General features: G+C 33.0%; 2 protein-coding genes across 7 annotated transcripts; one reads left to right on the top strand and one right to left on the bottom strand.

Annotated features, from left to right (window-relative positions):
* The first annotated feature begins 1929 nt into the window (after positions 1-1929).
* Positions 1930-8030, top strand: LOC146735080 (uncharacterized). Of its 2 annotated transcripts, none has more exons than XM_085507072.1 (11): positions 1930-2735; positions 3384-3477; positions 3625-3712; positions 3864-3949; positions 4104-4206; positions 4390-4582; positions 4751-4878; positions 5526-5591; positions 6241-6287; positions 6591-6742; positions 7223-8030. In XM_085507072.1, the coding sequence occupies exons 1-11, from the start codon at positions 2711-2713 to the stop codon at positions 7423-7425; spliced, it is 1185 nt and encodes a 394-aa protein (XP_085363198.1). In that variant the 5' UTR covers positions 1930-2710; the 3' UTR covers positions 7426-8030. The 2 variants fall into 2 exon arrangements, with proteins under 2 accessions (XP_085363198.1, XP_085363199.1); XM_085507073.1 differs by lacking the exon at positions 7223-8030 and adding an exon at positions 6420-6461 and having other exon boundaries at positions 2031-2735; positions 6591-6683.
* A 365-nt stretch (positions 8031-8395) lies between these two features.
* Positions 8396-27240, bottom strand: LOC146735079 (uncharacterized). 5 transcript variants are annotated; one of them, XM_085507067.1, is made up of 20 exons: positions 26589-27240; positions 25189-25309; positions 24944-25061; positions 24626-24673; positions 21312-21409; positions 20426-20494; positions 19351-19521; positions 19084-19136; positions 18871-18911; positions 18707-18751; positions 18431-18481; positions 17932-17976; positions 16311-16373; positions 15363-15643; positions 15067-15149; positions 14546-14757; positions 14314-14383; positions 13420-13514; positions 11222-11295; positions 8396-10367 (listed from the first exon to the last, which is right to left on the bottom strand). In XM_085507067.1, exons 2-20 carry the CDS (start codon positions 25303-25305, stop codon positions 10332-10334), a joined length of 1770 nt encoding a protein of 589 aa, XP_085363193.1. In that variant the 5' UTR covers positions 25306-25309; positions 26589-27240; the 3' UTR covers positions 8396-10331. The 5 variants fall into 5 exon arrangements, with proteins under 5 accessions (XP_085363193.1, XP_085363195.1, XP_085363196.1 ...); XM_085507069.1 differs by having other exon boundaries at positions 8396-10364; XM_085507070.1 differs by lacking the exon at positions 16311-16373 and having other exon boundaries at positions 26589-27239.
* Positions 27241-27783: the final 543 nt, after the last annotated feature.

Genomic DNA, 27783 nt, shown 5'->3' with positions numbered 1-27783 from the left:
TTTGTAGTAGTAAACATTTGTTAGCTGGCAATGGTGATGGTGCGGACACTAACAGTAGAATTGTCCAATTAATGATGACAAATAAAGTAGTATGGCACAAAAATTGCAGGAGCGCAGTATAATCAACAGAAAGTGGATCTGGCCAAAAGAAAAGCAGAAGTTAGCGTACAATGTCAAAGCCCGATTAAGGTGAGGTGGCTGAATTCTTGCCGGGAAAATGTGCCATGATCATCAAACGTGAAAGAAGATTATCTCAATACTAAATGTTTCTTCTGTGAGAAAGCCAAGAATGTGAAGAACTTAAGAAAGCCATTGACACTTGGTTTGATGAAAAAGTCCATGATGTGACAAGGAGGACTGGTAATGTGCATCTCCAGAATAAACTGTCAATAGATGACATGATCGCTTTGGATGCAGTTTATCACCTGACATGCTCACAGAAAGGCAAGTGCAGCAGACCAATCTTCTAGTCAATCCTATACAGCCAAAGTAATGAAGGCCTGAGCTTTTCAGGAACTCATAAAGTACATCAAAGATCATCGCACAACTGGCATAGTTTTCAACATGGCTCATTTGAAAGCGCTATATGATAAGCGTCCTGCATCTCTTGGTTACCCTCAGAGTCAATGCCATACAACACGACTATGATATGATATTACCAGTCGTATACCTGATATCAAAGCGATCCAAAAGCCATCTGGTAGCCGGGTTTGGTATTTGATGAGGACCTCAGACAAGCGCTCTAGGAGATGAAGAGCACGACACAAGAACAGACATGAGAATATTGGCACAGGCAGTGAAGATCCTTCGCAGAGATATGTTGGACAAAAGGCAGCCATTCTGGTTCTTTCAACATAAACCCAAAAGCGGATTCTGTTGTGCTTTTGTTGAGATCCTTTTTGCATATGTTGTTAGATGGTCCTGGTATTGCTGTTGACATACCTCCTGCTTCTTCAGAGAAGATTGTATCGTCATTGGCTCAAATGATCATGTATAGTTCTGTAGGCAAAGTGTCATCGAATCTACAGAGTGTGCTACGCCATCCACGTGAACAGGAAACTCTATTATCCATCATGCTAGCAATGAAGGTGCACATGAAACAGGTATCTTGTGGATACACTTGCAGAGTGGGGCATTGTGTGTTGGGAACATGAAGGTTTCGTTCTACGTTTTCAAGCCATCAAAGGAGTCTTCACAACAGGAGGGGTTGAACATTGATTACAATCCATCATCTGCAACTGCATCCTCTCAGTCTGTTTTGCATGGGACGGGCATCAGCACCCTGCAGCACTTCTCAACATATCAGGTACATACAGAGCAGAAGATGGTCTTAAATGCTGCACAAATGGGTCAAAAGACCGTGAAACCACTTCCAAAGCCGCCCCTGTACCAGTTTACACTACAATTCAAATCATCTCAAGAAAGTTGACCCAGCTGTACGTGTTGTGTGAACAGCCCTGTACGAGCACAAATAACTTAATTAAGTATAAGAAAGAAGCAAATGCGCCAAAAATGGTCCTTAGTGAGAGTAGAAACTCTGTGAAACAGACACTCATAAGTTCATACATACACACACACACATACACGTCTTACCGTAGTTGTATCGCCACACATTGAATTCACTTTTAATATAGTTGAATTCACTTTTAATATAGTTGCGACATGAACTCGATTAAAAAGTGATCCTATATAGGGTTGCGTTTTAATTGGAGTTAAACTCAATTACAATGCAATACAACGTAGAATTGCATTTTAATTAAATAAAAGTTGGATATCCTGTGACTGAACATAACATGTTTGCGAAGCTTAGGTTTAGTAACGGGGGAAGGTATGGTACAATTATATTAATATTAATATAAATTGTACCATACTTTCCTATACTAAATCTAAGTACGGCAACCGAGGAGGGTCACGACTACCCCTTTTCGTTTGCCATTCTATTATTTGCTTTTACATTTAAAATTTAATTTCAATTGGCATTTTCACTGAGATTTTGACTTAAATTAAAATTGTGACTTACATTTCTATTCAAAAGTCTATTTGCACTGAAATTTTGACTTGAATTTTTTTGCATTGAGAAATGATTGAGACTTGCATTTAGAATTATACTTGTATTGGAATTTTGACTTGTATTTCAAAGTTCATTTGCATTGGGATTTGATTTGTGTTTGAATTTAAAAAAAGTCATTTGCATTGGGATTTGATTTGTGTTTGAATTTAAAAAAAGTCATTTGCATTGAGATTTTACCGTAACTAGCATTTGAATTTTCACTTTCATTGGGATTTTGACTTGCATTTGCATTTAAAACTTTATTTGCATTGAGATTTTGACTTGTATTTGCATTTAAAAGTTCATTTGCATTGAGATTTTGACTTGTATTTGCATTTAAAAGTTCATTTGCATTGGGATTTTGACTTGTATTTGCATTTAAAAGTTCGTTTGCATTGAGATTTTGACTTGTATTTGCATTTAAAAGTTCATTTGCATTGGGATTTTGACTTGTATTTCGACTCTCATTTGCATTTTCACTTTCACTTGCACTGGGATTTTGGCCTGCATTGTGATTTTGACTTGCATTTTCATTTGTTGCGCTTTGACCCTTGACCCCTGATCCATGACCTATACAGCTCGACCAATAGGGGAGTTCCATTTTCGCACCTCAGAGTAGCGAAGCGTATTCGTGTTATCTATATTATTACTGTGCTGGTTATGGATGCAAAACTATTAGGTACAGGTGAGTTAACATAATTTTTTATCGTGAGCGCATTTCAAGAATACACGCTTATATTGATGGCGAGTTTGATGCATTGTACTTATTTGAAATTCATAGACAAGGCTGCCAGCCGTATAGCCCTGCGTACAGTGCTGTGTGTAAGGGGACGCGTTCGGTTGATAGTGGGGACATCTATCAACCGAACGCGTCCCCGTACACACAGCACTGTACGCAGGGCTACCAGCCGTAATGTGAAGTACTTGGATGAATCCGCCAGTGTTGGAGAGTGTTATGTTACAATCGACAGGCAATACGTTAAATACGAACGGAGTATATCAACAATATTTCAGTGATATTTAGTCCATTCTTAAATTAATACTACTATAATATGTATAAAGATTTAGTGGTGACGGTGGCCAGTCGACTGTGCCCGGAGAATGGGTAGTAATGCAAAATTACCGGTAACATTTATTATTGATTTTACGCCCTCTGGTGTCAAGATTATCAAAATACTACATTTACGTGTATATTATGAAGTGTTATCACGTAATGAATATGTTGATGCTTTTGACCGTTGCCGTTAAATGTAACTAATAAGAACACTGGCATGTTCGGTATCAAGTCACTTGGAATAAATTTGAAATACAACATATTTTTTTTTTATTTCAGACATGGAAGATTATTTACGAACACTTGTGGAGCGCGGTAAAGACAACATGACACTGTTGTTGTATTTGCAAAAAGATTACTGTGTTTCCTGGAGGTAATAAATGTTTATGGGTTTTACTGCTAGACATTGGATTGTTTTATCTTTAAGTTAGTATGTCTAAATGTTAGAAATGTGTAATCATTTACTCTGCACATAAAGAATAATCTTTGTTTCTCTTCAATTCTTAATAATTGTTTTTAGTCTTAGTACATTAAAAAGACGCTTGAAAGATTGGAATATTAAAAGGCATGGAGAATATACACCTGATAATGTTCGAAGAGCAGTGCAAGTAAGCATAGTTTTTCATCATAATAATTTAAACAATCATATGATGTATGAGGTCGGATAAAATAATGTTATACTAAACAAACTACATTTTGTACTTTATTATAATTGAGTATAGTTTGACACAGCATATGAATGTTTTGTTTTTTTTTCAGAAAGAATTGCAAACAGCTAGAAAACTTGTTGGAATAAAAAGAATGTACCAGCGATTGAGACAACATCACCATATGCTAGTTAAAAGGTATCTTCATTCATGACATATGATGTTGACATCCATAATATTGTGTCTAGTATATAGATATGAAAATTGTTGTTCCATGTAACTGTTCATTGTTTTCCTAATGTTATATCGTATTTTCAAAATAATGATATTGCTGCATTTAATTGTTTCACAGAGATCAAGTTGAAGCTATCATGGTGGAGCAGAACTATAGTGCGATGCTTAAAAGACGCTGTGGCAGATTACAGATAGGGGAAAGGCGACGTTTTTTTTCAAAGGTAACTAAATACAAGTAATTTACTGGTTGCTACCAATGCATTTCATAAAAAATGCTTTCTTAAAAAAATCACATTTATTCCATATCAAACATTATAACTTAATTATGCTATTAAATTGCATGTTCTACTGTTTGAACACATAGTAATTTTAGGCATCTGGTATACCTTTTATATTCTTTGTAGGGACCAAACTGGTCTTGGCATTTAGACGGCTATGACAAATTGCTTGGATATAAACGGAATAAATTTCCCTTTGCAGTACATGGATGCATTGATTCCTTTTCAAGAAAAATCTTGTGGATGAGAGTACACCTTTCTAACAAAAGCCCAAATCGTATTGCACTCTATTTTTGGGAAACTGTAATTGCAGAAAATGGTAATTGATTTGTTTTATTGAAATTAACATAATGATAATATGGCATCTTGATAGAAAATAATCTCTTGTTCATCTACACTAATTGATGTGACATGGATAGTTATTAGACAGTTTTAACTTTTTAAAGCTACAAAGCTGATATCAGTGATATCATAAATGCATTCCTAGTTTATCCAAGAAGAACACGGTCTGATGCCGGAACAGAAGTTGGTCTACTTGCTCAATGTCAGATGTTTCTGCATCGAAATACGGATGTCAAGGATGTACATGTATACGGGTCTTCAATAACCAATCAAGTAAGCAACTTAGTTATTTCCTCACCAGTATATATCACATTTTTTTTGTATATGATTGTTCGTGTGTAAATCTTACTGTTATGAACCATGAGAAATTGAATGACTAATGCTTGTGTATATTATAAACATTAAGCATGGAATACACAATTTACAATTCTAGTAGATAGCTGTAAAGAACTGCTTATTAATCATGTGCAATAATTGCAGAGACATAACATTATATTCAGACAGACAGCTTGAATGAAAAATGTACCATCATGTGTCATCATACTACACCTACTATCATAATAATAGTACATCATTATGAGAAACTAAATAAGTGTTTATAATGGATGGTCACATGTGACATTTGTGTGATTACCGGTATATTGGTAAGCACAGAATCATTCTGAGACATTGTATGATAAATTTATAAAGCATGTGCTTTGAACAGTGTCTTTTCTATTTATCTTTCTTTATAATTAAATTATGGTTAAAGCTGTTTCATGATACTTATCAGGGTCTAGAAAGCAGATATCACCACCAACAATAATTGAAAAAAAAGGATTAATAATTTTCTGTTTTCTAATGCCTGGGAGCACACCTGTATGTGATTTATCCATAAACAGGGTTGTTTTAATTTATTTTACTTCACACTATTTTAACAGTGTATAGAAAGCTGGTGGGCACAGCTAAGAAAATACAATGCTCAATATTGGATAGATGAATTCAAGGTGAGATTATACTAAAAATTGTTGTATGTATGCAAGGGGTAGGTGACTAGTTTAATACCATTATAGTGATTGCTGTTTAAAATAGAATGCAACTTGCGCATTTTTTACATGTGTACATATTTTAACAAATATAACACTGGCACTATTTTGTGTTAAAATATGTATACAATTAATCATTGTTAGTTTTTAATTAATAGTTTATGGGTTTTTTTTGCCCCATTGTTAATCTGTTTTTGAGAAAGTGTTAAATAATATATGCATAAACGGGTGAGCAGAATTGTTCCACGAGTTCAGAAAGTATGAAACCATTACCAATCAATGTAGTACTTTAGACAAATCCACAAAGTATTTTATGAATTGTTTGTTGGAACACTTGTTTGATAAGAAAACAGGTTTTTCAATCATTGAAGTTTTATTTACATTTACAAATTCACAGTTTTTGTGAAATAGTTTGTCTCAACAGAAAAAAAAATCTACTTGGCATCAACAATTGGCTACTATGACAATATTTTTTACCCTAGGCCAACAATCCAAATTGTGATATATTATGATATATCTGTACCAAAGTGGTAAAATTCACAGTTATGCAGTTATCATTTATTTAATGACACCCTACCAAATAATTAAATATCACACTCATCACCTGTAGGACCTGGAATGCAGTGAACTTTATGACCCTGATATCAGCAACGACAGGTATGATGCATTATGTTGCTTTTTTCGGCTCCTAAGTGTCTCCAATTTCATTCAACAATGTGTAAATTGTAGAAGTGTCTGTATGAAATTTGTATTACTGTGTGTCCTAATCATGATGTAAACATTATGTAGGTAGAAGCTTTGGTTGCTGTGATAACTGGTTTATGGCTGCAGGTATACATGCCTTTATCTTACTACCTAAATTATTATAATTACCTATACAAATCATTCTGCAGCTTTCCTCTGTCAGTCAATTTGAACACATCTTGAAACAGTCTATGTATCTTGCTGTTTTCCTCTTAGAATGTGCCTCACAGCTGTATATATGCCTTTGATTAAGAAAGAGTTGGATGATTTTGTAGATGAATGGAACACACATCGTATACGTAAACAAAATAGAGTCCTAAGACCTTGTGGTATTCCTGAGGACATATATAATTTCCCTGAGAATCATGGTGAATATGAACTATTATAATAATACAATTGAGTACCGGTATATTTTTAAAAAGCAATACGACTTTATTCTGGGCATGGGAACTGTTATATATGCAATGTCAGTTGACATATTGTTCAATATATAGGAAGGAGATATATCTGATAAGTGGACCTGGAATATAAGATTTATTAAAAGACTGTAGTCATTTTCATTTAATTTGTTATGAGCACAGATTCAAAACATAGTAGAGCAGTGATTTGCATAAAAGAAATTGTCTATTTTGAAATTATGTTGCTCTCATTATCTGAAACTACAAGAGTTATTAAAATTAATATAGTTCAAGGCATATTGTGTAAAACCAGCAATAACTTTAGATATTGGCGTATTTTGTGATACTGCTTGCAAGGACCAATCAGATTACCACTACTTAATACTCTGAAATTCCAATAATTGATTCATACAGGCACCACATATTATCGATTACCTTTATTTATTTTAGGGGGAATTGAATGTGGTTTCAAACCTCGTCAGTCAGACATTGATGAAATTGAAAGAAGACACAATTTTTATGAACATACAGATGGTTATCTACCGGAAGATTTTAGAGAGAAAGTTAAACAATTAAATTTGGATGTTAACATTTCAAATGCAAGAGAATGTTATCTTGAACTTAGAGATCATTTTGCGTCAACATGTACATAGATAGTATAAACCATTAGCCATGGTTTTACCTTCAAATTCAACAGAATGCTGATTTAAGCACATATTGTGGTGAAAATACTTCAAAATCTGTCTAAAATTATTTGTTTTTAGTATTAGTGAACAGTATGTAAACTTTCTTAGTTCACTGTCAATCTATATTTTTTAAACCTGAAGATTTCTAAAATACCAATTTTGACTGGTTACAATAAAGTGGTATATATATATAGTCATCTGAAACTGAAGTGACTTTCGGCGAGTAGCAGTTTTTTGTAAAGTTTGATTCACCATCAGTCAAAATTAGTTTAAACTGATCACAGGATTTAATCAGGTATATTTTTATCAGTCTGCAGTAGTGGACACAGTTTAATATTTATTTGTTTACAGTTTTTAAAATTAGTTTACTTCAGATGGCAGTTACCTAGTTTAACTATTCAAAACTGAATTACAGTGTTCATGTATGGTCATCGAATCAGTCATTTCATTTTTGTGTCAATCTTATAAAGCCACTATACCCTAATCTGATCATTTCAAGTTGATTATATTTATTGACAGAAGTTTATTTCCCATGTATTAATTGCCAGTGATTAAAGTCGATATTACTGAAATCTCCAATATGATTAATTCATGTACAAATTCTGTCCTTCACTTGTGTTCCAGAATGTTAGCCTATTAATAAACAATATATCTTGTGACTATGCCACATTTCTTTATAGCTAATTTACCTACTATTGGTTGGTGTTATGTTTACACAATGACTAGTAAGGGTGCAGTTTAGTGTACGACAAGTCATTGTCAATGACATAGTCCCTGTCTAGTTTTTATACTCTTAATTGTAAACAATGAAAGATGTTGATAGAATATAATTAATGTTGCTGAAGGTCAAATGAAAACAAATCAATGTTTTGGACTCATTCAGCAGAGACTTAAAAACAGTGCAGGTTAACATACATGTATTCCACACAAGTCACAATAAGGTAGCAATAAAATAAGGGATTTATTCTAACCAAGTTTGACACGCTATTTAATAACAAATTACAACAGTTTGTAGGTGTACTTCTGAGATCAATAAACAAACACATTCACTTGCATGAACAATTTATTTCAATGAATATGTAACACATTAAAATGGAGTTTGTTTAAACAAATGTGTCATTTTATTCATGTAATACTATGAGTATGTATCTCGTATATAAAACAAATTCCATAACAATTTCAGCGATATTTCCAACATTTGATGTGGTAAAATGTTTTAGAATATATAACATATCAGGAACTGGACTTAAAATAAAATTACACAGTCCCCATTAAATTTTTGAAAGTTCTCTTTGTGCTTGTCATATAAAAGTGGAGGGGTTGTCGCGAGCATGTCCTTGAAACTAGAGTTTCTAGTGGCGTATACAACAGATTGTTTATTTACATCAAATTCGAACATGTGTTGTGTAACGACCCCTCCGGTTTAAGACATAGCAAAGAAAAAACATAGATCACAAGTAAAAGCATGTCCAAGTTGTCACATTTTAAACAAACAAGATGGCCGCCAGTCAGCCATATTTGATCAAATTGAATTGACATGTACATGTATACATTTATGACATGCTAAATATCAATGAAAATGATACATGGGTGACAGAGATATAGTAATAAGGCCAAAAATAAAAACAGTCGTTATTCTGCCATCTTTGATCTGATTATGAAACAATTTGACATGTATGATGTATGTGCCAAATACGAATGAAAATGGTACATAAATCTTGGAAATATAGTAGTAAGGCCAAAAAATCAGATGGCTGTCAATCGGCCATCCTTGATCCGATTTTGGAACAAATTGTCATGGACATGTATCCTAACATGTATAAAGTATGTGCCAAATTTGAATGAAAACTGACAAAGCATTCCAAGATACCACATTTAAAAAAAAAAACAAGATGCCTGCCAGTCATCCATCTTTGATATAATTGCGAAAGAAATTGTCATGGACATGTATTCTAACATCTACCAAGTTTGAATGAAAACTGACAAAGCATGTCCAAAATACATCATTTTCAAAAAACAAGATGGCTGCCAGTCGGCCATTTTGAATCAAATCGCTAAACCACTGCATGTGCATATTTCCCACATAAAGTACTAGGCACATGCAAAGAATGAACTGAATCGGTCCAAAGGATTCTGAAGTATGACTCCGGACAGACGGACACATGCATGGACGCACAGACGGAGACCGAATTATAAGTCCCCGTTTTCAGACTTCGTCCGAACGGGACTAATAATAGAAACATATGGGTATGTGTTTAGTAGTTATTTGGTTCTCAGTATTGTATTTGAAAGGTACAAAGGTTGGAAAATGCACATTTTGAACAGTTAAAGAGTTATTTAGAAAATGAAATCAAAGACTTTCTAATACAGAGTGTACTAGAGGCAACAAAAACATGGTAAAGAAATAAACAATAAGTTTGTCAGCTGAGATTTGTTTACTTCTGTAAAACCATTTACAAAGGTCAGCCTTTGTCGGTCAGCCATTTTGGATTAGATATTGCAACAAAAATGCATGAACAATTTTCCAATATAATGTCTAATGTGTGAATTTGAACTTGATCGTTCCATTCTACAGTTTTGGACTGTATCCAAAAGCTGTAAATCGGGTAATTATTATGCAAATTGATAATAAACCTTCACAGACCTCAATCACAAACTTATGTCTGTAGGTTATACCCTAGCAACTATACACTGACTTTTATTGGCAGATGAGGCAATTAACATGCATAGTTTCAACACAAATTTAATCACATATGTGGAGTGGAGCACTATAGTTTTGTTGAAATTCAATGATTGTGAATGGTTCTTCAGATCCAGGCACCAGTGTAAATCAGGCGTCAAGTAATAAAGATTTGTTCCGTTGTACTGAGAACTCAATCAACGATCTTATCTGGACTTCGGAAACCCTGCTTTGAAAAATAATATGTGTATAAATAAGAATCTTTATCTTTATTTTGCTTGTAGCATGTTGAATGAATTAAAAATAACAGTCCCGTCATTCTATTTGATTCATCACAATTTAGCAGGTATATCATATACAAAAATTGAGGCCATTCCTATATAGCAATTTTTTTTTTAAATTTAAACCACAGTTCAAATGAAATAATATAAATGACCGAAAGCTTATATTATAGATTGTATCCTATGCTATGATTTTCTTTCTGGACATTGATGTTATTACACTTTCGACAAATGTTTATGTTACCATGTGTTTAGAAAGCAGGGCAAACTGTATACTGCTACAAACCCACAATCTCTCTGATATGAGACAAACATGCTAGCCTCTGTACCATTGTTAACATATGGTATTTATATGATGAGCATGAAATTGATCTAGGTATGGAAACTGCAAGAAACAGTTCTTGATCTTTATAAACAATTGTGACTCATGCTAGTCATTCAACTTTTACATTTGAAGGTGTAATAAGATTTAACCCTTACGGCAATAGTGCCATTAAGTTTTAAAGGTGTACATGGTACACAATAATTTGCAAGTATATTTGAGAAAAGTTCTGAACAATAAATCATTCCATTTTGCCCAAATTCAAAAAAGAAGACATGTACAACATACAATCATCACTGTCAATTTTACAAGTGTTTATTGATTACCAGGTACATTATGGGACTGAGCTGCATAGAAGAACCAATTAAATGCTCAATGCTGGTTGGGGGTGATCAGGAATGCAATAACTTAACACACAGCTCTATAACACATAATCAAAATATTATAATAAAACATAATACAATCATGAGAAGTACTTACAATAATGTTTGACTCACAGTCCAAACCTTCACCTTTTAATTGCTCATCAATAAGATCCACAAGTGGCTCCATGTCTGTAGAAATAGATAGGTAAAGTAGTAATAACCGACCTAACCGCAGACAATTTGTAAACATACAAATAGATAATCGTAACAAATAGTTTTAATCTAATCACAAATGAGAAACAAGAAATATAACATAATAAACAAGTCATTGAAAATGACATACTGGTAGTCCCTGTTAAATTTTTGAAAGTTCTCTTTGTGCTCGACATATTAAAGCGGAGGGGTTGTCGCAAGCGTGTCCTTGAAACTTGAGTCCTAAGTGGCATATACAACAGATTGTTTATTTACATCAAATTCAAACACGTGTTGCGTGACAACTCCTCAGGTTTAGGACATAGCAAAGAAAAACATAGATCACAAGTGAAAATAAAACAATTTGAGGTGCATGTCTATGTTATTTGTTCTAAAATTACTCAAATCTTTTTATGAAGTTTTAACAATTCAGTGAAAAACTAGAGACTATCTGTTTTTGTGTGATAAAAATAGACATTTGGAAAGTTGAAAGGAAATTAAACTAAAAATGGATATTTTTAATTTTTTACAAATGATTTTTCATCAGTATTTGTTTATATTTTTTTAAAAATGTGCTGACAACACTTTTAAAAGTCTATAGAAATAACGTATATCAATCTGATTAAGTAAAATTTTATCTTAATATACTGGGAGTTTTTGAAGATGCAAGATGGATAAAAACAAATATAAATGCAATAAAAAACATGCCGTACAATACAACTGATTGTAATGAGATTGACTAAAGTTCAATTTGAAAAAAATGTTGACATCTTATGATAGTATACAATATTTTTGTAGGGGAGTGATATGAATCTAGGTAACTTACTCTACATGTAGAAATATCCAGTCCTATAGGACTGGCAGTGTAAAGTCCTATAGGAATTGTATAGTCCTATAAGACTTATGATCTCACACACCAGTCCTATAGGACTGGCAGTGTAAAGTCCTATAGGAATTGTATAGTCCTATAAGACTTATGATCTCACACACCAGTCCTATAGGACTGGCAGTGTAAAGTCCTATAGGAATTGTATAGTCCTAAAAGACTTATGATCTCACACGCCTGTCCTATAGGACTGGCAGTGTAAAGTCCTATAGGAATTGTATAGTCCTATAAGACTTATGATCTCACACACCAGTCCTATAGGACTGGCAGTGTAAAGTCTTATAGGAATTGTATAGTCCTATAAGACTTATGATCTCACATGCCTGTCCTATAGGACTGGCAGTGTAAAGTCCTATAGGAATTGTATAGTCCTATAAGACTTATGATCTCACACGCCTGTCCTATAGGACTGGCAGTGTAAAGTCCTATAGGAATTGTATAGTCCTATAAGACTTATGATCTCACACACCAGTCCTATAGGACTGGCAGTGTAAAGTCTTATAGGAATTGTATAGTCCTATAAGACTTATGATCTCACATGCCTGTCCTATAGGACTGGCAGTGTAAAGTCCTATAGGAATTGTATAGTCCTATGAGACTTATGATCTCACACACCAGTCCTATAGGACTGGCAGTGTAAAGTCCTATAGGAATTGTATAGTCCTATAGGACTTATGATCTCACACGCCTGTCCTATAGGACTGGCAGTGTAAAGTCCTATAGGAATTGTATAGTCCTATAGGACTTATGATCTCACACACCAGTCCTATAGGACTGGCAGTGTAAAGTCCTATAGGAATTGTATAGTCCTATAGGACTTATGATCTCACACACCAGTCCTATAGGACTGGCAGTGTAAAGTCCTATAGGACTTGTTGATTCCTATAGGAATTTACATAAAGTCCTATAGGACTATACATGTCCTATAGGATTTCATGAAAAGTCCTATAGGATTTTTTAAAATCCTATAAGATTATAAAAATCCTATAGGAAACTTTTGTAAGGGATAGTCACTTATAAATAGTGAAAGTGTATCCAACCATGGAGGTATAAACTGTTTATACCTCCATGATGAACATAATCTCATCTTTATTTCCTGTACTACCAGAATAATGCATTTTCAGAGCTAGGGTGATTTACATATGTACAATGTCAACATTAGCAGATTACTAGTGTACATGTATGTATAGCTTCTGTTACTCACTTTTATAAAGACATAAATGAACTAAATATACCTTTCAGTTTCAAGAGTCTGCAATAGCTGTTGCAGGTATGCTCCTGGCAAAAATTGTTTAAAGCTTGTTGTGACATGTTGTCACATCCAAAGTACCTAGCATAAAAAAATTTAACAATTATTTTGATTGTAACTATTGTGGTTGCATATTCTAGAAATGAGTGAATGGAATGGCAAGGTATAATTCTGAGAGGCAAAATATGTTAATTTACAAGGTTATATATTGTAGTGCTAAACTATGAAATACAATATGAGGTTATTACGAGGATACCTCAAAGTATGCAAGAAGACAGTACAGTGCAACAGCATACTGTCTGAGTGCATACTTTGAGGTATCTTCAAAATAACCTTATTATTATACATCTTTTACTTCCTAAGATACATCATGGGAATGCAGAAATCCAAAAACAGAATCTGCTAACTTCTTTGTGTGGATCGAGTCCAGCCAAACCCCGGTGGCAGCCATGTTTGTTTTTATTATTAGAGGACGCTTACGCGCGCAATCATACCATATTTGGAATTCACATTTCCATATATATGGAAGGATGAAAATACCCTGTAAAATACCGCAAAATTACAACACGCTGTAAATTATGGCGTTACGGTGACAGATGTATAATAATATGTAATATAACTGATGAACAGTATAAGCAGAGTACTGTGACTTAATGCTTAGCACATATTATTTTGGTTATGTAATAATAATAAAATAATAATTTAGTGTAGATTTTGCGAGTGAAAATATATATAAAAAAAAAGTACTATAACTATATGTAAATAATCAAATATGTGTTTAACCTTAAAACTTTTGGGAACCCAACAAGAAGTAAACAAAAATATTTTAATAACTTCACTATACATAATGAGATAGTGACGGTACAAAACATAAGCTTACAGTTCTTGTGTTTCCAAATCACCAACTTCCCAAGTTGCCATTGAAATGTCAGTCAGTGAGAGACCAACGCCTGTAACAAAACATTAACATGTCAGTCTGTACTATTTGTTCTATTAAAGAAATATAGGACAATAAAATACTACCAAGATTTGAAAAGGCGTCAAGCAGTGTTCAGCAACATACAATCATCTACACATCATGATTCATTAATAAATTTAAAAATAAAACAAACCTTGCAGATCAGCCACCATCAATTTACGGTTGTACTTATGATATACAAAATGGCAAAAAGCTGATATTTTTTTGCCATGCTCTGTCTCAATTAAATCTTTGTATACTCTTCCGTCATTATTCATGTACTTAACAAATTTTCCTTTTAATTTTTCTTCTAACACGTACACATGATGACTATTGTTGTCTTGTATCATATAACATGGAATGATTCTGATAAGAAACATTAACAACAATGTGTTCAGTAAATAACATTAAAAAAATCTACATTATCATCACTTTTCATTCATGTTCACAACTTGTAATGACAACATTTCACATCTTTGAGTGGACGCCAGAATATGTTGCATGATGTGTTTATGAAAATTTTAAATAAATTGATCAGTAAAGGTAAGTCTGACACTAGAACCATTAAGATTTTCAGGAAATTAATCACAACAAAGTTTACAACATGAAGATAATACTGCATATGGTACTTGTAATACAATTACTGAATGTATATCACATCTCATTTGATAATACCTTGGCGCTTCTCCAAACTCTTTTGGGATGACGTCTTTGAAATTTAAAGACAACATTCTTGCTGACATTTGAGATTGCACTTCCTGTATGAAAAAGAATATGATCAAAATTAGATCCCATTCCACAGCCAATTAATTTTAAGAGCTGAAAAACTTTCCTAATAATAACAAAAAAAAGTTAATGACTAGATATATGATAATTTAATTGAGAAAATAATGGTTACAATTCACTATATTATTAAAAAGTTACACTTAGTAGTATAGCTAAAAACCAGCAATACAGGAAAAAGTCTTTACCTTTTTAGTCATAGAGATGATAGCTTCATTCTTCGATTTTGATAAATGCGGCTTATAGTGGATTTCATACATTGTTCTTATTGTTGAATCCTTGTAAGTCTTAACCACATAGGCCAGAGTTGTGTCCAACACATTTGATGACAACAAGTCACAGTTATAACAGTTTCTCATTCCCCCTTCTCCAATTAAGGAAGTTACTCTGTATTTGATGGGAAAGGAGGTTTCCTTCCATTTTATCCCATCAGATGTTATTTGCACTAAATACAGGGAACCAGTAGAATCTAGTGATAAAATATTCAAAAACAAACATACAAGTTAATTCACACTTCCATATACTGTAAAATGCTTTATGTTTGCTTTTAATTTTTTTTCATTATTTTCACTAAATTATTTTCATAAAATTCAGCGAATATACCTTTTTTCCTATATTTTACATTCAGCAAAATCAATGAAAATAAACTGTATACTAAAATAAAGTAGTTAAAATTTATTATATTATATCTACTATATGCTCTCCACCATCTATATTAATGCTAGGAACTGGCATGCAAATGATAATATAATAAATGTAGCAGATTTAACAATAATCACTATATAGGTCTCTCTTTATGTATCTATAGCCTTGTTCACACTTGCTGACAAATGGAGGGCACTTAAGACTACTTTGTACATATTTCTTATCAGTGGGCTGAATCTCTATTCTGTTCAGCATCATATGTGGTAATTTATGTTTTACATGGCTTTCACACCTTTTCACCTAAACATTGGGTTGCTATCAGGGATAATTCCCAGTGTTTAACACAGAACTCAGGGTTAAGACTAGCCTTCTCACTCTGAGCTATTGGGAAAATCTTAATAATTAAAAGTAAATGAAAAAGAAATTATATTTCATTACATGACCTGATAAAGAATGTAATAACTAGTATTCTAAATCAACATTTTACTTACAGTTTTTCTCAAGAGGAGTACATTGCAGGCTTTTGCCAAACTGCATGAAATGAGTTAACCCTACTGCATAACAAAACAGTAATTCAATTTTAAATTTAGAACAATTTTCTTCTGTTTAACAGCTGCATGCTCCAAATAATTATAATAATAAACAATAACAAAATTGATTACTAAAATATATTAACTGATAATCCAACTATATGAAATAAAATCTGCAATAATGTTTATAAAATGACATAAAGCCGATCTGGATGTGAGTGAAACATGCAGAAAAAAATGAAATTGGTTTGCAGGTACTCAGTAAAAACAACAATTTATGTGAAACTTATAAAATAGTAAATTACGTTACCAATTTGAGTTCGAGCCAAATTAAATTGTTAAACTACTGAACATGTTACTGCACATATGTGCAATGCATTATGGGAGAGGAATGTTTTCAGTATATAATGGAAAATGAAATATCATAATGAATAACTTAATTATTTTTTTTTTTTTGCATCTTGATGGTTTGAACCCATAATAATGAGCATAAAAATATAATGGGAGTAGTAAGTATGAAAAAGATGACATAACAACAGGGGAAAACATACTGTATTCACTTATACCCAAGCTTTCAGATGATGTATAGGTTATTATAAATGACAGATCAATTTTTAACTCAGGTTTTCCCCTGTTGCTACATTAATAGCTTTTCAGAGAATAGCAATTTGATTAGTCTTTCAATGTACTGGTACACTAAGTTGCATTCCAACTTTGTATTCAATGCAGAACACATCTTACTTAGATACTGAAGGGGAAGTTTAATTTTAGTAGGGATTACCGGTAATATTTGAGATACCATATATTCACAGGACTCTAAAATCACAGGTTTGTGATAGAAACAATACATTTTAATGTTCATTAAATTAAAATACGGTAGTCAGTGAAGCTAGCAAGCATTGAAAATAGTTGTGAATCACCAAATCAAACATACCAAGAATTTTCATTATTGTATGCACACAACAGTGTTTATAATACATCAGAAAAATCTTCTAAATTTGATTTCAGGATTCTGTTGGACAATATTTCTCATGGATTGTACAAAATTCAAAGTTATTATCAATGCTAACAGGCGTCAGTGAGAGGGTTTCTACAAATCATACAAAGTGATAATGCAATATATATAGATATCTCTTGGTGCACCTTGTTCTATTTATGCAAGCATCTGAGGTATCGTGTAATGGCAATGATTTGATTCTAGTTGCTCAGATTTTGCGCTCCAACTTCGTTTAATAATCCAAGCTCAAGTTAAAGCTCAGGATGGTGCTCAGGTTTACTCTGAGCAAGCTCAAGTGGAAGATCATTACATAACTGAACATCTGGGTGTCTACATCCATGATCATGATCGATCATGTTTTGACCATCAATGACTACAATTGTTGACTATAATCATAACCGAGAATGATCTGATTCCAGAAACACGCATGGTCATTGATGGTAAAACAAAATCTCCATATTGTTATGTGAGCAGCAAACATGATCCTTCATGGTCTGCTAACATTTATAGTTGTTTTGTTCCTGTCCCTGTATTGTCTAGCTAGTGTCTTTGGACTGGCTATAATCCAAATAAATTATGGCTTACTTGATGACTTTGGTACATCTTCACTAAGAACAGCTCTCTTGACATCTGCAATACAACAAGTTCATTAGTACTTTGGTGAGATAAACACCAGACATGCCAAAGAAAAGGATACATTATATGTGAAAGAAAACAATTCATGCAGTATTGCAAAGTTAGTGTGGTTATTATGACAGCCGATACAATACAAAACATTATGTCTTCATGACTATTATGGTAGACACTTATATGAAAGACATGCTATTCAAACTTGAGCCAATTTTCTGAATGAGATCAGTCAAGTCATGCCAAAAATACAGCCCTGAAACAGAATCCATAAAAACCAAATAGTGAATGCTGACTTTTCAGGACAAGAATAACCACATCTTAATATTATAAATAGTTTAGGCCATCCACAATGTGATTCCATGCTTTATTTAGATGAGGCATTGTGCATTGATTGTTGCCTCTTCACCAATTGTTCTGTTCTGCTTAATTTGTTTTATGGTTTAATTTAACTTACGTGATAATTGTTCTATTTCCAGTGATTTGGTGTTGGATCTTCTTTTCACACCTAAATAATTTACCACAACTTAGCTTATTCCTTTTACACATTCATCTAAACTTCATCATTATGTATTATGTATATGCAATGTTGGTTTAGAATAATGTAATAATAAAAGAGAATTGCCTGTTATTTTCTTCCCAAAGCATTTCAAATTGAATAGTATTTGTTCTGCTCACCTCAATGTACTTTATTCACAATAATAAGATCAGGACAAAATAAAAACATTCTTACCGTGAGTTTGACTTAAATGTAACAGCTGTGCTGAAGCTGAATGTTCTGTAAGCGGAAACAAAAATAATCAAAATGAAATTTTATCTTGAAAGCTATTACATACAAAATAAGGCAAGTTTCATGGAACATTTATGCTATACTCATTGAATTTATGCTATACTCACCGTTTTCAACCACATATGGATTATTGCTATTAACTTCAGAACTTGTGGGTTGAAAAAGAAAAATGTATTAGATTTAATATCCAATGAGACAATAAAGATTTTTATGATTGATCTTGAATAAAAGTCAAATTTTCAAACGTGCCCCAAATAATATCATTATTTAAATCAAATGAATATTGCTGCACACATTACTTATAACTATATAGTTAATACCTTAATAAATCATCATCATCGTCATCTTCATCTTCATCTACATCTTTTGATTCCTGAAATTGAATAACATGAATGTTACTCAAAAGTAAAAGGTTAGCTTCTCAATATGAAATTTTGTTATTTTAGGGTCATCAAAAAAAGGCAATGAACACCTTGCAATTGACAAATGTATGATGTAGGTTTAAATACATGAATGACCATCAAAATTATTTCCCTCAGAAAATACCTTCTTGGAGTGGTTTTTGTTCATGTAAAACATTATATTACCTTATAAAAATGAAAACAAGTTTTCCCCTGTATTTGATAATCTTCAGTGAATTCTGGTCCTAAGACCCCACCCATAATTTTACATGAGGTACCGGTAATTTGAGGAATATGAAAGTAATCACAGCAGCTTGATTTTACATTTTCTACTGTTAATGGCTGATTGAATGGGACCTATAAACAGAACATGAATATTAGTGCCTGTTATATATAGCATATATAGCATAAAAATAAAAACATTTTAAATAAACAATATGACAGACTGAATGAATGAAATAGTGAATGAGGTCTGACTGCTAGCATTAATAAAAGTTTAAAATCTATAGTTCCAAAAAAACCTTGAACCTGGTGCATTTTTACAAAACAGATACAAGCCAGACATTTTGAATCAGAACATGAATATGTGTAACACAATGTATGTATACACAACCACAATAAGTTAAAGCAAGCCTGCGAATAATATTCATTAACAAATTTGCAATGATTTAGTCATTTAAAATCAGATTTGTGAAACAAATTCACATGCATTATATACCAAATGTACCAAATTTGAATTAAATTTGTCCATACAGTTCCAGTATGATTGATCAATAAATTTTCAACATTATAAACTGCTAGTGTTCACCCATCATAGAACAAAAGTGCATACTGTGAGATGTATGAATGATGTTTAAATGTGATTGGCCCATATATACACTCAGAAATAGCATGTCTTAAAAACAACATTTTGAATCTGTTCTGAACAAACAGATGGACACCAAAACACACCTTCCTGATTTGCACCTGACAGGGACAAAAATATCACAAAATAAAAATCTTAAATGTATGGTGACACTGCCTGATAAAAAGTTTAAGTATATTTTCCAGTACAGGGCCTATTAAATTCCAGTGATTAAGTGAATAAAATTAGAGTTACACTGTATGTTGAAGTGACCAGTGACTAAACTGAAAATAAACATAGTAAAAAAAATTAATTGTTGATATGTGTGAACTACTTCTTTCTCACATGAAACTAATGGTAATAATATAGTGCACAAAAAATATAAATCGACCAAAAAAATAAAATAATTAAACTTACCAAGACCTTCAAACCTGGGCATTTGCGGTACTTTGACCCATCGAACATCAACTTTGTGATTGTCAGAGTCTAAAACAAAAGAAAATAAGGTACTAGTATATATTGTCATTGGTGGTTTAAACTGTCAACAGTCATGTACATCCAAGTATGACTTTGACTGTAGGCAAATCAAAACTAGCTTCCTATATATTGGATGACTGAAAAAATCTACAGTTTGTATTTAAATACTATTGCTTAACATTAACTGAAAGTTTTATCTATGCCAGATCATTAACATATAAACTAATTTGACCACTGAAGCATCTTACATATATGTCTTTTTTTTCTGCCAAAACTGTTGGTTTACCAAAAATCTAAAGGAAGACACACCAAATATGAAAGCATCTCAAATAGTTGTTTTAAATAGTCATTTAGGCCAGACTTTTTTTATTCCTTGTTTCTCAAGTTTTTATGAGGCAATTTTTTTGAGGAGGGCGAAAAAAAAAAAAAATTAATTCTTTTTTTTCATTAGATTTGTGTGATTCTCAAAGAATTGTAAATGAGATCATTGATCGGAGAGAAGAAATGAAATAAAATGTTATTCCATGTATAACCTTGTTTCTCATCTGCGCGAGACTTCGGTACTTTGATCATGATACTCCCACGCAAATGCAACTTGGATTTGTTAAGCGGCGAGCGGTAAAAATTACACTGAAATAAAATTTTATTTTTATTTCATTTTCGGCTCCTGTTCATTCGGCGGGTTCGCGAAATATGGGATAATAAAAGTCTGGCCTTATGAAGAATTTTGTTCCACAACAGCCAACATCTAGTTGAGCTAAAACAGTTACTAAATCTACTACATCAGATGTTTCTGGACACATTAGTGCTTATAATTACTAATTACCTTTGGACATTTCACAAGTTCTCGCTGACATGGTCTTCGTTTGGCTAAGTTTTTGGCCCGAATATTTTTTTGCTTATTTGCAATATCTCCCCATGTTTCTAGAATAATAATTAAAGAAAGCTTAGAAAGAACTCCGGTGTGCTGAGAGTATTGGAGATACATTAAAATTAATTCAAAATTTAAGATTTGCTTTTCAAACAAGAAGCTTGGCAACCAATTTGAAATTGCTATTTGAAATGCATAGCATGAAAAAAATGTGATTCACATTAATTATCAAAATTTATAATACATACAGAAAATACATTTGATTGTTCATCCATGGTTTTTAGTTTAATTAGTTCCAGAGCACCTCTGCAATGAATTCAATTTGGTAAATCTGTTTTTTTAGATATAAGAAATAGGCTAATAATAGATAATCAATATGCATGTTTATCAACATTAAACAAATCATGGATTACTTCAACGGACCAAATGAATTATTATACAAATTAAGCAATTATTATGCTTAGATTTAGGTCTGTATATTGTTTCAAGGTACACATGTACAAAGTTTCATTATAATGTGATGATTAATCCTAACTAAATTAGTGGAAAGCTGAAAAGTAAATTAGGTAAATATTATAGATTTATATAAACCTAAAACTAATTTGATCATCACATTGTGTTAGAGTAAATATGTACCAAGATTCATGAATTAAGACAAGTCATTGTCAATGACACGTCCCCGTTCCGTTCATATTTGAGTGACATATACATTCAAAGCAGATCATGACCGAAATGCACCTGCATATGTACAACACATTGTGCTAAATCTGAACAAAATCCATCCATGCATGACTGAGATCCGGTTCTGGAATTGTGAAAATACGTGATTTTGATGCATTTTCGGCCTTAAAATGGCCATCATTCCGCTATTGTTAAGCAGATCATGAAACAAATGCACATATCTATTTGTGACATGATGTACCATGTGTGTGTGAAGTTTGAACTTGATCAATCCAGACATGTCTTGGATACGGATCCAGAACTGAATTCTTTAACAAAATGGCCGCCAGTCGGCCATTTCGAACTTGATCCGAAAAAAAAAGACGTGCATCAAGGTCCTATTATGTTTAATGTATGTACCAAATTTGAACAAAATCCATCCATGCATAACTGAGATACGGGTCCGGAATGGTAAAAATGTGCGATTTCAATGCATTTTCGGCCTTAAAGCGGCCCCCATTTGGCTATCGTTAATGAGATCATGAAACAAATGCACATACATATTTGTGACATGATGTACCTTGTGTGTGTGAAGTTTGAACTTGATCAATCCAGACATGTCTCGGATACGGATCCAGAACTGAATTCTTTAAAACAAAATGGCCGCCAGTCGGCTATTTCGAACTTGATGCGAAAAAAAAATGACGTGCATCAAGGTCCTATTATGTTTAATGTATGTACCAAATTTGAATGAAATTTGTCCATGCATAACTGAGATCTGGGTCCGGAATGGTGAAAATGTGCGATTTCAATGCATTTTCGGCCTTAAAGCGGCCCCCATTTGGCTATCGTTAATGAGATCATGAAACAAATGCACATACATATTTGTGACATGATGTACCTTGTGTGTGTGAAGTTTGAACTTGATCAATCCAGACATGTCTCAGATACGGATCCAGAACTGAATTCTTTAAAACAAAATGGCCGCCAGTCGGCTATTTCGAACTTGATCCGAAAAAAAAAATGACGTGCATCAAGGTCCTATTATGTTTAATGTATGTACCAAATTTGAATGAAATCCGTCCATGCATAACTGAGATCCGGGTCCGGAATGGTGAAAATGTGCGATTTCAATGCATTTTCGGCCTTAAAGTGGCCGCCATTTGGCTATCGTTAATGAGATCATGAAACAAATGCACATACATATTTGTGACATGATGTACCTTGTGTGTGTGAAGTTTGAACTCGATCAATCCAAGCATGTCTCAGATACGGATCCAGAACTGAATTCTTTAAAACAAAATGGCCGCCAGTCAGCCATTTCGAACCCGATCCAAAAAAAAAAATGACGTGCATCAAGGTCCTATTATGTTTAATGTATGTACCAAATTTGAACAAAATCCGTCCATGCATAACTGAGATCCGGGTCCGGAATGGTGAAAATGTGCGATTTTGATGCATTTTCGGCCTTAAAATGGCCGCTATTCGGCTATTGTTAATCGGATCATGAAAAAAATGCATGTGCATATGTCCCATATAATGTGTGATGTATGAGTGAAGTTTGAACTTAATCGGTCCATGCATGTTCGAGATACAGGTGATCACGGACGCACGGACGCACGGACGCACGGACGCACACAGGGCAAAACATAAGTCCCCGTTTTCGGACTGCGTCCGAACGGGGACTAATAAGTACTGTCACAGACCATCTATGTACAAAGTTTCATTGAAATGTGGTTAGAACCAAAACTTATGATTTATTATGCAAATTAGGTAATTAATATTATCTGATTCTAACTCAAAACTGAACGGGTCTGTGCATTGTTCTGGAGCATCAATGTACCAAATTCCATTGAAATGGAATTAATTAGTACATGTGATATTAGTGTAAAAGCCAAAAATTAACTAATTATGCAAATTAGTTGATAAATATGCACACAGGTCTTTGGATTGTTCTAGGGCATCTATGTACCAAGTTTCATTGAAGTGTAATGATGTAATAGTACCTGAAATATCAAAAGCTGATTAATTATGCAAATTACGTAATTATTATTTCACATATCTGTCTGTGCATTGTTCTATGTATCTATGTACCAAGTTTCATTGAGATGTGATGATCAGTATCTGAGATATCAGTGGAAAAGCCGAAAATTGACTAATGATTATGCAAATTAGGTTAATTATATGCATGGATTTGTACCCAAAACTGATCAAATCTGTGCATTAGTCCAGATCATCTATGTACCAAGTTTCATCAAAATCTAATGAATGGCTCTTTAGATATCAGTGGATAAATTATGAATGATTATGCTAATTAGGGAATTAATATGAACAGATTTTAACCCCAAACTAATCAGGTTTGTACATTGTCCTAGAGTATCTTTGTACTACGTTTCATTGAAATGGAATAATTAGTACTTTAGATATCAGTGTGATAGCTTAGAATTGGTTAATTATGCAAATTAGATAATTAATATGTACAGATTAATCAGGTTTGTCTATTGTCCTACAGCATCCATGTACAAAGTTTCATTGAAATGTGATGATTAGTACTTGAGATATCAGTGTGAAAGTTGAAAATTAATTAATTAATATGCATAAATACTCACCATCCATCATTCCTGCAGATGTAGTTGTAGATGTAGCACCAGAAGATACTGTACAAAAAATAAACATTTTTACTATTACTGTCTTTTAGGTAAAATTATACAATTAGTATTATGTTTAATGCTTATAATATTCAAACCAAAGCTCCCAAATACATGCAATGCCGGGTATGTATTTGAAGAGCAGCAGTTTGAGTGAGAATGTTAAACCTTGGTCATTTGTATGATGCATATCTTTTTTGTGAAAGATATTTTTTTTTTATTTTAAAAAACTTTGAAAAATAATATTTTGCAGCTTACAAAAAGAACTGGGAAACTCACCGATTTTTTTCCCTGGTGTATGGTGATTAACTCCATGGCCACAAACAACACACTCTGTTGGAATGGCCACATTATTTTCATAGGCTTTGCATCGGCATTTTTTACATGACCCAGCACACTAATAAATACGAACAGACATATTGCACCACATAATTATCGATAGCCAAATAAAGTGTCTTTGAAATTACAAAGGACAAAAACCTGAAGTGTAATATACTTTTGTAAAGATATATTCATGAACTTACATGATCTCTCGCCACACATTCGCAAGTTCTACATCTATTAGATGCGGCACTTTTTCTGTACTGATTGCAGCCACATCCACACCCACCACGAGGGATACCCTCATGGTCCAAATCCATAATACTATGAAGCAAAACAAAATTAATCTAGTTGAAGTTGCATGTTGGAATATTTCCCAAAACTTAAAATAAAATATACAGTACTAGACTCAATAAAAGACATTAGATAACATAAAAAAAATGTTTATATTCATGATAACATCCAAAACCCCTTAACATATTGTGTATTAATTCATCATTCTGAGCATAATATTGAGAGTGATTTGTAGGTCAAGGTTAATAAACAATATTTGCAGATTTACTTATATAGAATCAACACGTTTGAAAGAACAGACAGAGCTGTAACAAAGGCAACATATTATTTTGGGATGGAATACAATGACCATGATTGGTATGATATTGTAAATGCCCAATTCATGAGTTATTGTGGGTTTCCTTAAATTTTTTGCCTACACAAAATTAATTATAATAATAAATATACATTGTATGTATCATTGTATTGAAATTTAAACAAATGTTGGCACAAGCGTGAAATACTCTATATCTATATCAGTTAATCATTATATGACAACACATAAATTATCATTTTGTGTACATCCACACTCGTACATCTATAGTATTGCTGCATTTCTAAGCTTGCCAAATGAGGGCGCTATATATGAATTGTAAATATGAATATATGAATTGTAAACTATTGAACACAGGAAATAGTAAATAAATAGTACAAATCACAGTTTTTCAACGGTAAAGATAAAATTTCGCACCAATTACGCCCATTTAACATCGGAGTGGCGGTTTACTTTATAGTAATATTATTGGCCTACAATGTCTTCGTCGGGGCCGTTTACCGGCTGTTGACGTGTTGACCAACATACCCAGCCTTATATAATACTTATTCAAATAATAAGTTGCAGATCTGGGTTTCTGAGATCACAGTCACCCTAGTAGAGTGACTGTTCTGAGATTGAACACGAAGCAGACTTGAATGTCATTTTCAGTTCATTTTGTTATCGCCGGCAGGGTAAATTATAGTTTTGAACGTCGTGGGATTATTGCCACACCAGATGAATCCCGACATACACGATCTGTCAATCACGCAACGATGGAATGGACAAAATAACTACCGCAACAATAACAAATAAAACAAGAGAAAAAAACACGGAAACACAAGAAACGACAAGTGAAAGCAAGAGCTACAGAACGGCAACCATGTACATTGGTTTCTGGCTTCATCAACTGTTATTACATAGATCGTCTCGTTATAAAAATAAATAATCGATTCAGCCTCAAATGGCGTGCACTCGTATTTGTACTCTCGCGACAACAAAATTGTGTTAACTCACCTATACCTAATCCAGAACAGTGGTTTACATACACAACACGAACACGTTTTACCAATCTTCAAAATGGAACTCGCCGATTGGTCGAACTGTATAGGTTAGGGGTCAGGGGTGAAAGTGCAACAAATGAAAATTCAAACGCAAATGCAAGTCAAAATCTCAATGCAGGTCAAAATCTCAATGCAAGTGCATGTGAAAGTTAAAATACAAATGCAATTCAAAATGCAAATGAACTTTTTCAAAATGCAAATACAAGTAAAAATCTTAATGCAGATGAATTTTTAAATGCAAATACAAGTCAAAATCCCAATGCAAATGAACTTTTAAATGCAAATACAAGTCAAAATCCCAATGCAAATGAACTTTTAAATGCAAATACAAGTCAAAATCTAAATGTAAATTAAGTTTTAAATGCAAATACAAGTCAAAATCCTAATGCAAGTAAAATGTTAAATGCAAATGAACTTTTAAATGCAAATACAAGTCAAAATCTAAATGTAAATTAAGTTTTAAATGCAAATACAAGTCAAAATCTAAATGTAAATTAAGTTTAAATGCAAATACAAGTCAAAATCTAATGCAAGTAAAATGTTAAATGCAAATAAACTTTTAAATGCAAATACAAGTCAAAATCCCAATGCAAATGAACTTTTAAATGCAAATACAAGTTAAAATTTTAATTTAAGTCAAAATCTCATGAAAATGGTAATTGAAATCAAATTTTAAATGCAAAAACAAATAATTGTATGGTAAATGAAAAGGTTTAGTCGTGACCCTCCTCGGTTGCCGTAGTCGGTAGCGGCAAGCGAGTTTCGCCCAGACAACTTTGAGAACATATTGTCCAGAGTGGCTGTCCAGCGTTTCTTCTGCAATGATGAGAGAAATGGGAAAGAAGTGGAGGTGTATGGTGGCCTAAAAGTCGGTCAGGCGACAAATCAGTTCGGTTGCTTTGTCCGCATTGAAGTCGACAAAACTGCAACGAAAGCATTTTCTGATTCGGATAATTTGCTTGCACACACATTCAGTAATATTTTGATCATATGACGCATTTTCATCAAGATACATGTACATAATTTTCTGCATCCAAATTTTTGTTGACTCTCTGTTGGTGTTTTTTTTTTTTTTTTTTTTTTCAATATCGAGCCTCTTATAATTTGTTACATAGTTGAAGTAGTTCTAGAGCATTTGTGTCTACACT

Source organism: Saccoglossus kowalevskii, chromosome 13 (genome assembly GCF_978046115.1).
Source record: "Saccoglossus kowalevskii chromosome 13, keSacKowa6.1, whole genome shotgun sequence".
Classification (NCBI taxonomy): domain Eukaryota; kingdom Metazoa; phylum Hemichordata; class Enteropneusta; family Harrimaniidae; genus Saccoglossus; species Saccoglossus kowalevskii.
Note: the sequence above shows the minus strand (reverse complement) of the source record. Positions and strands in the feature narration are given on the sequence as shown.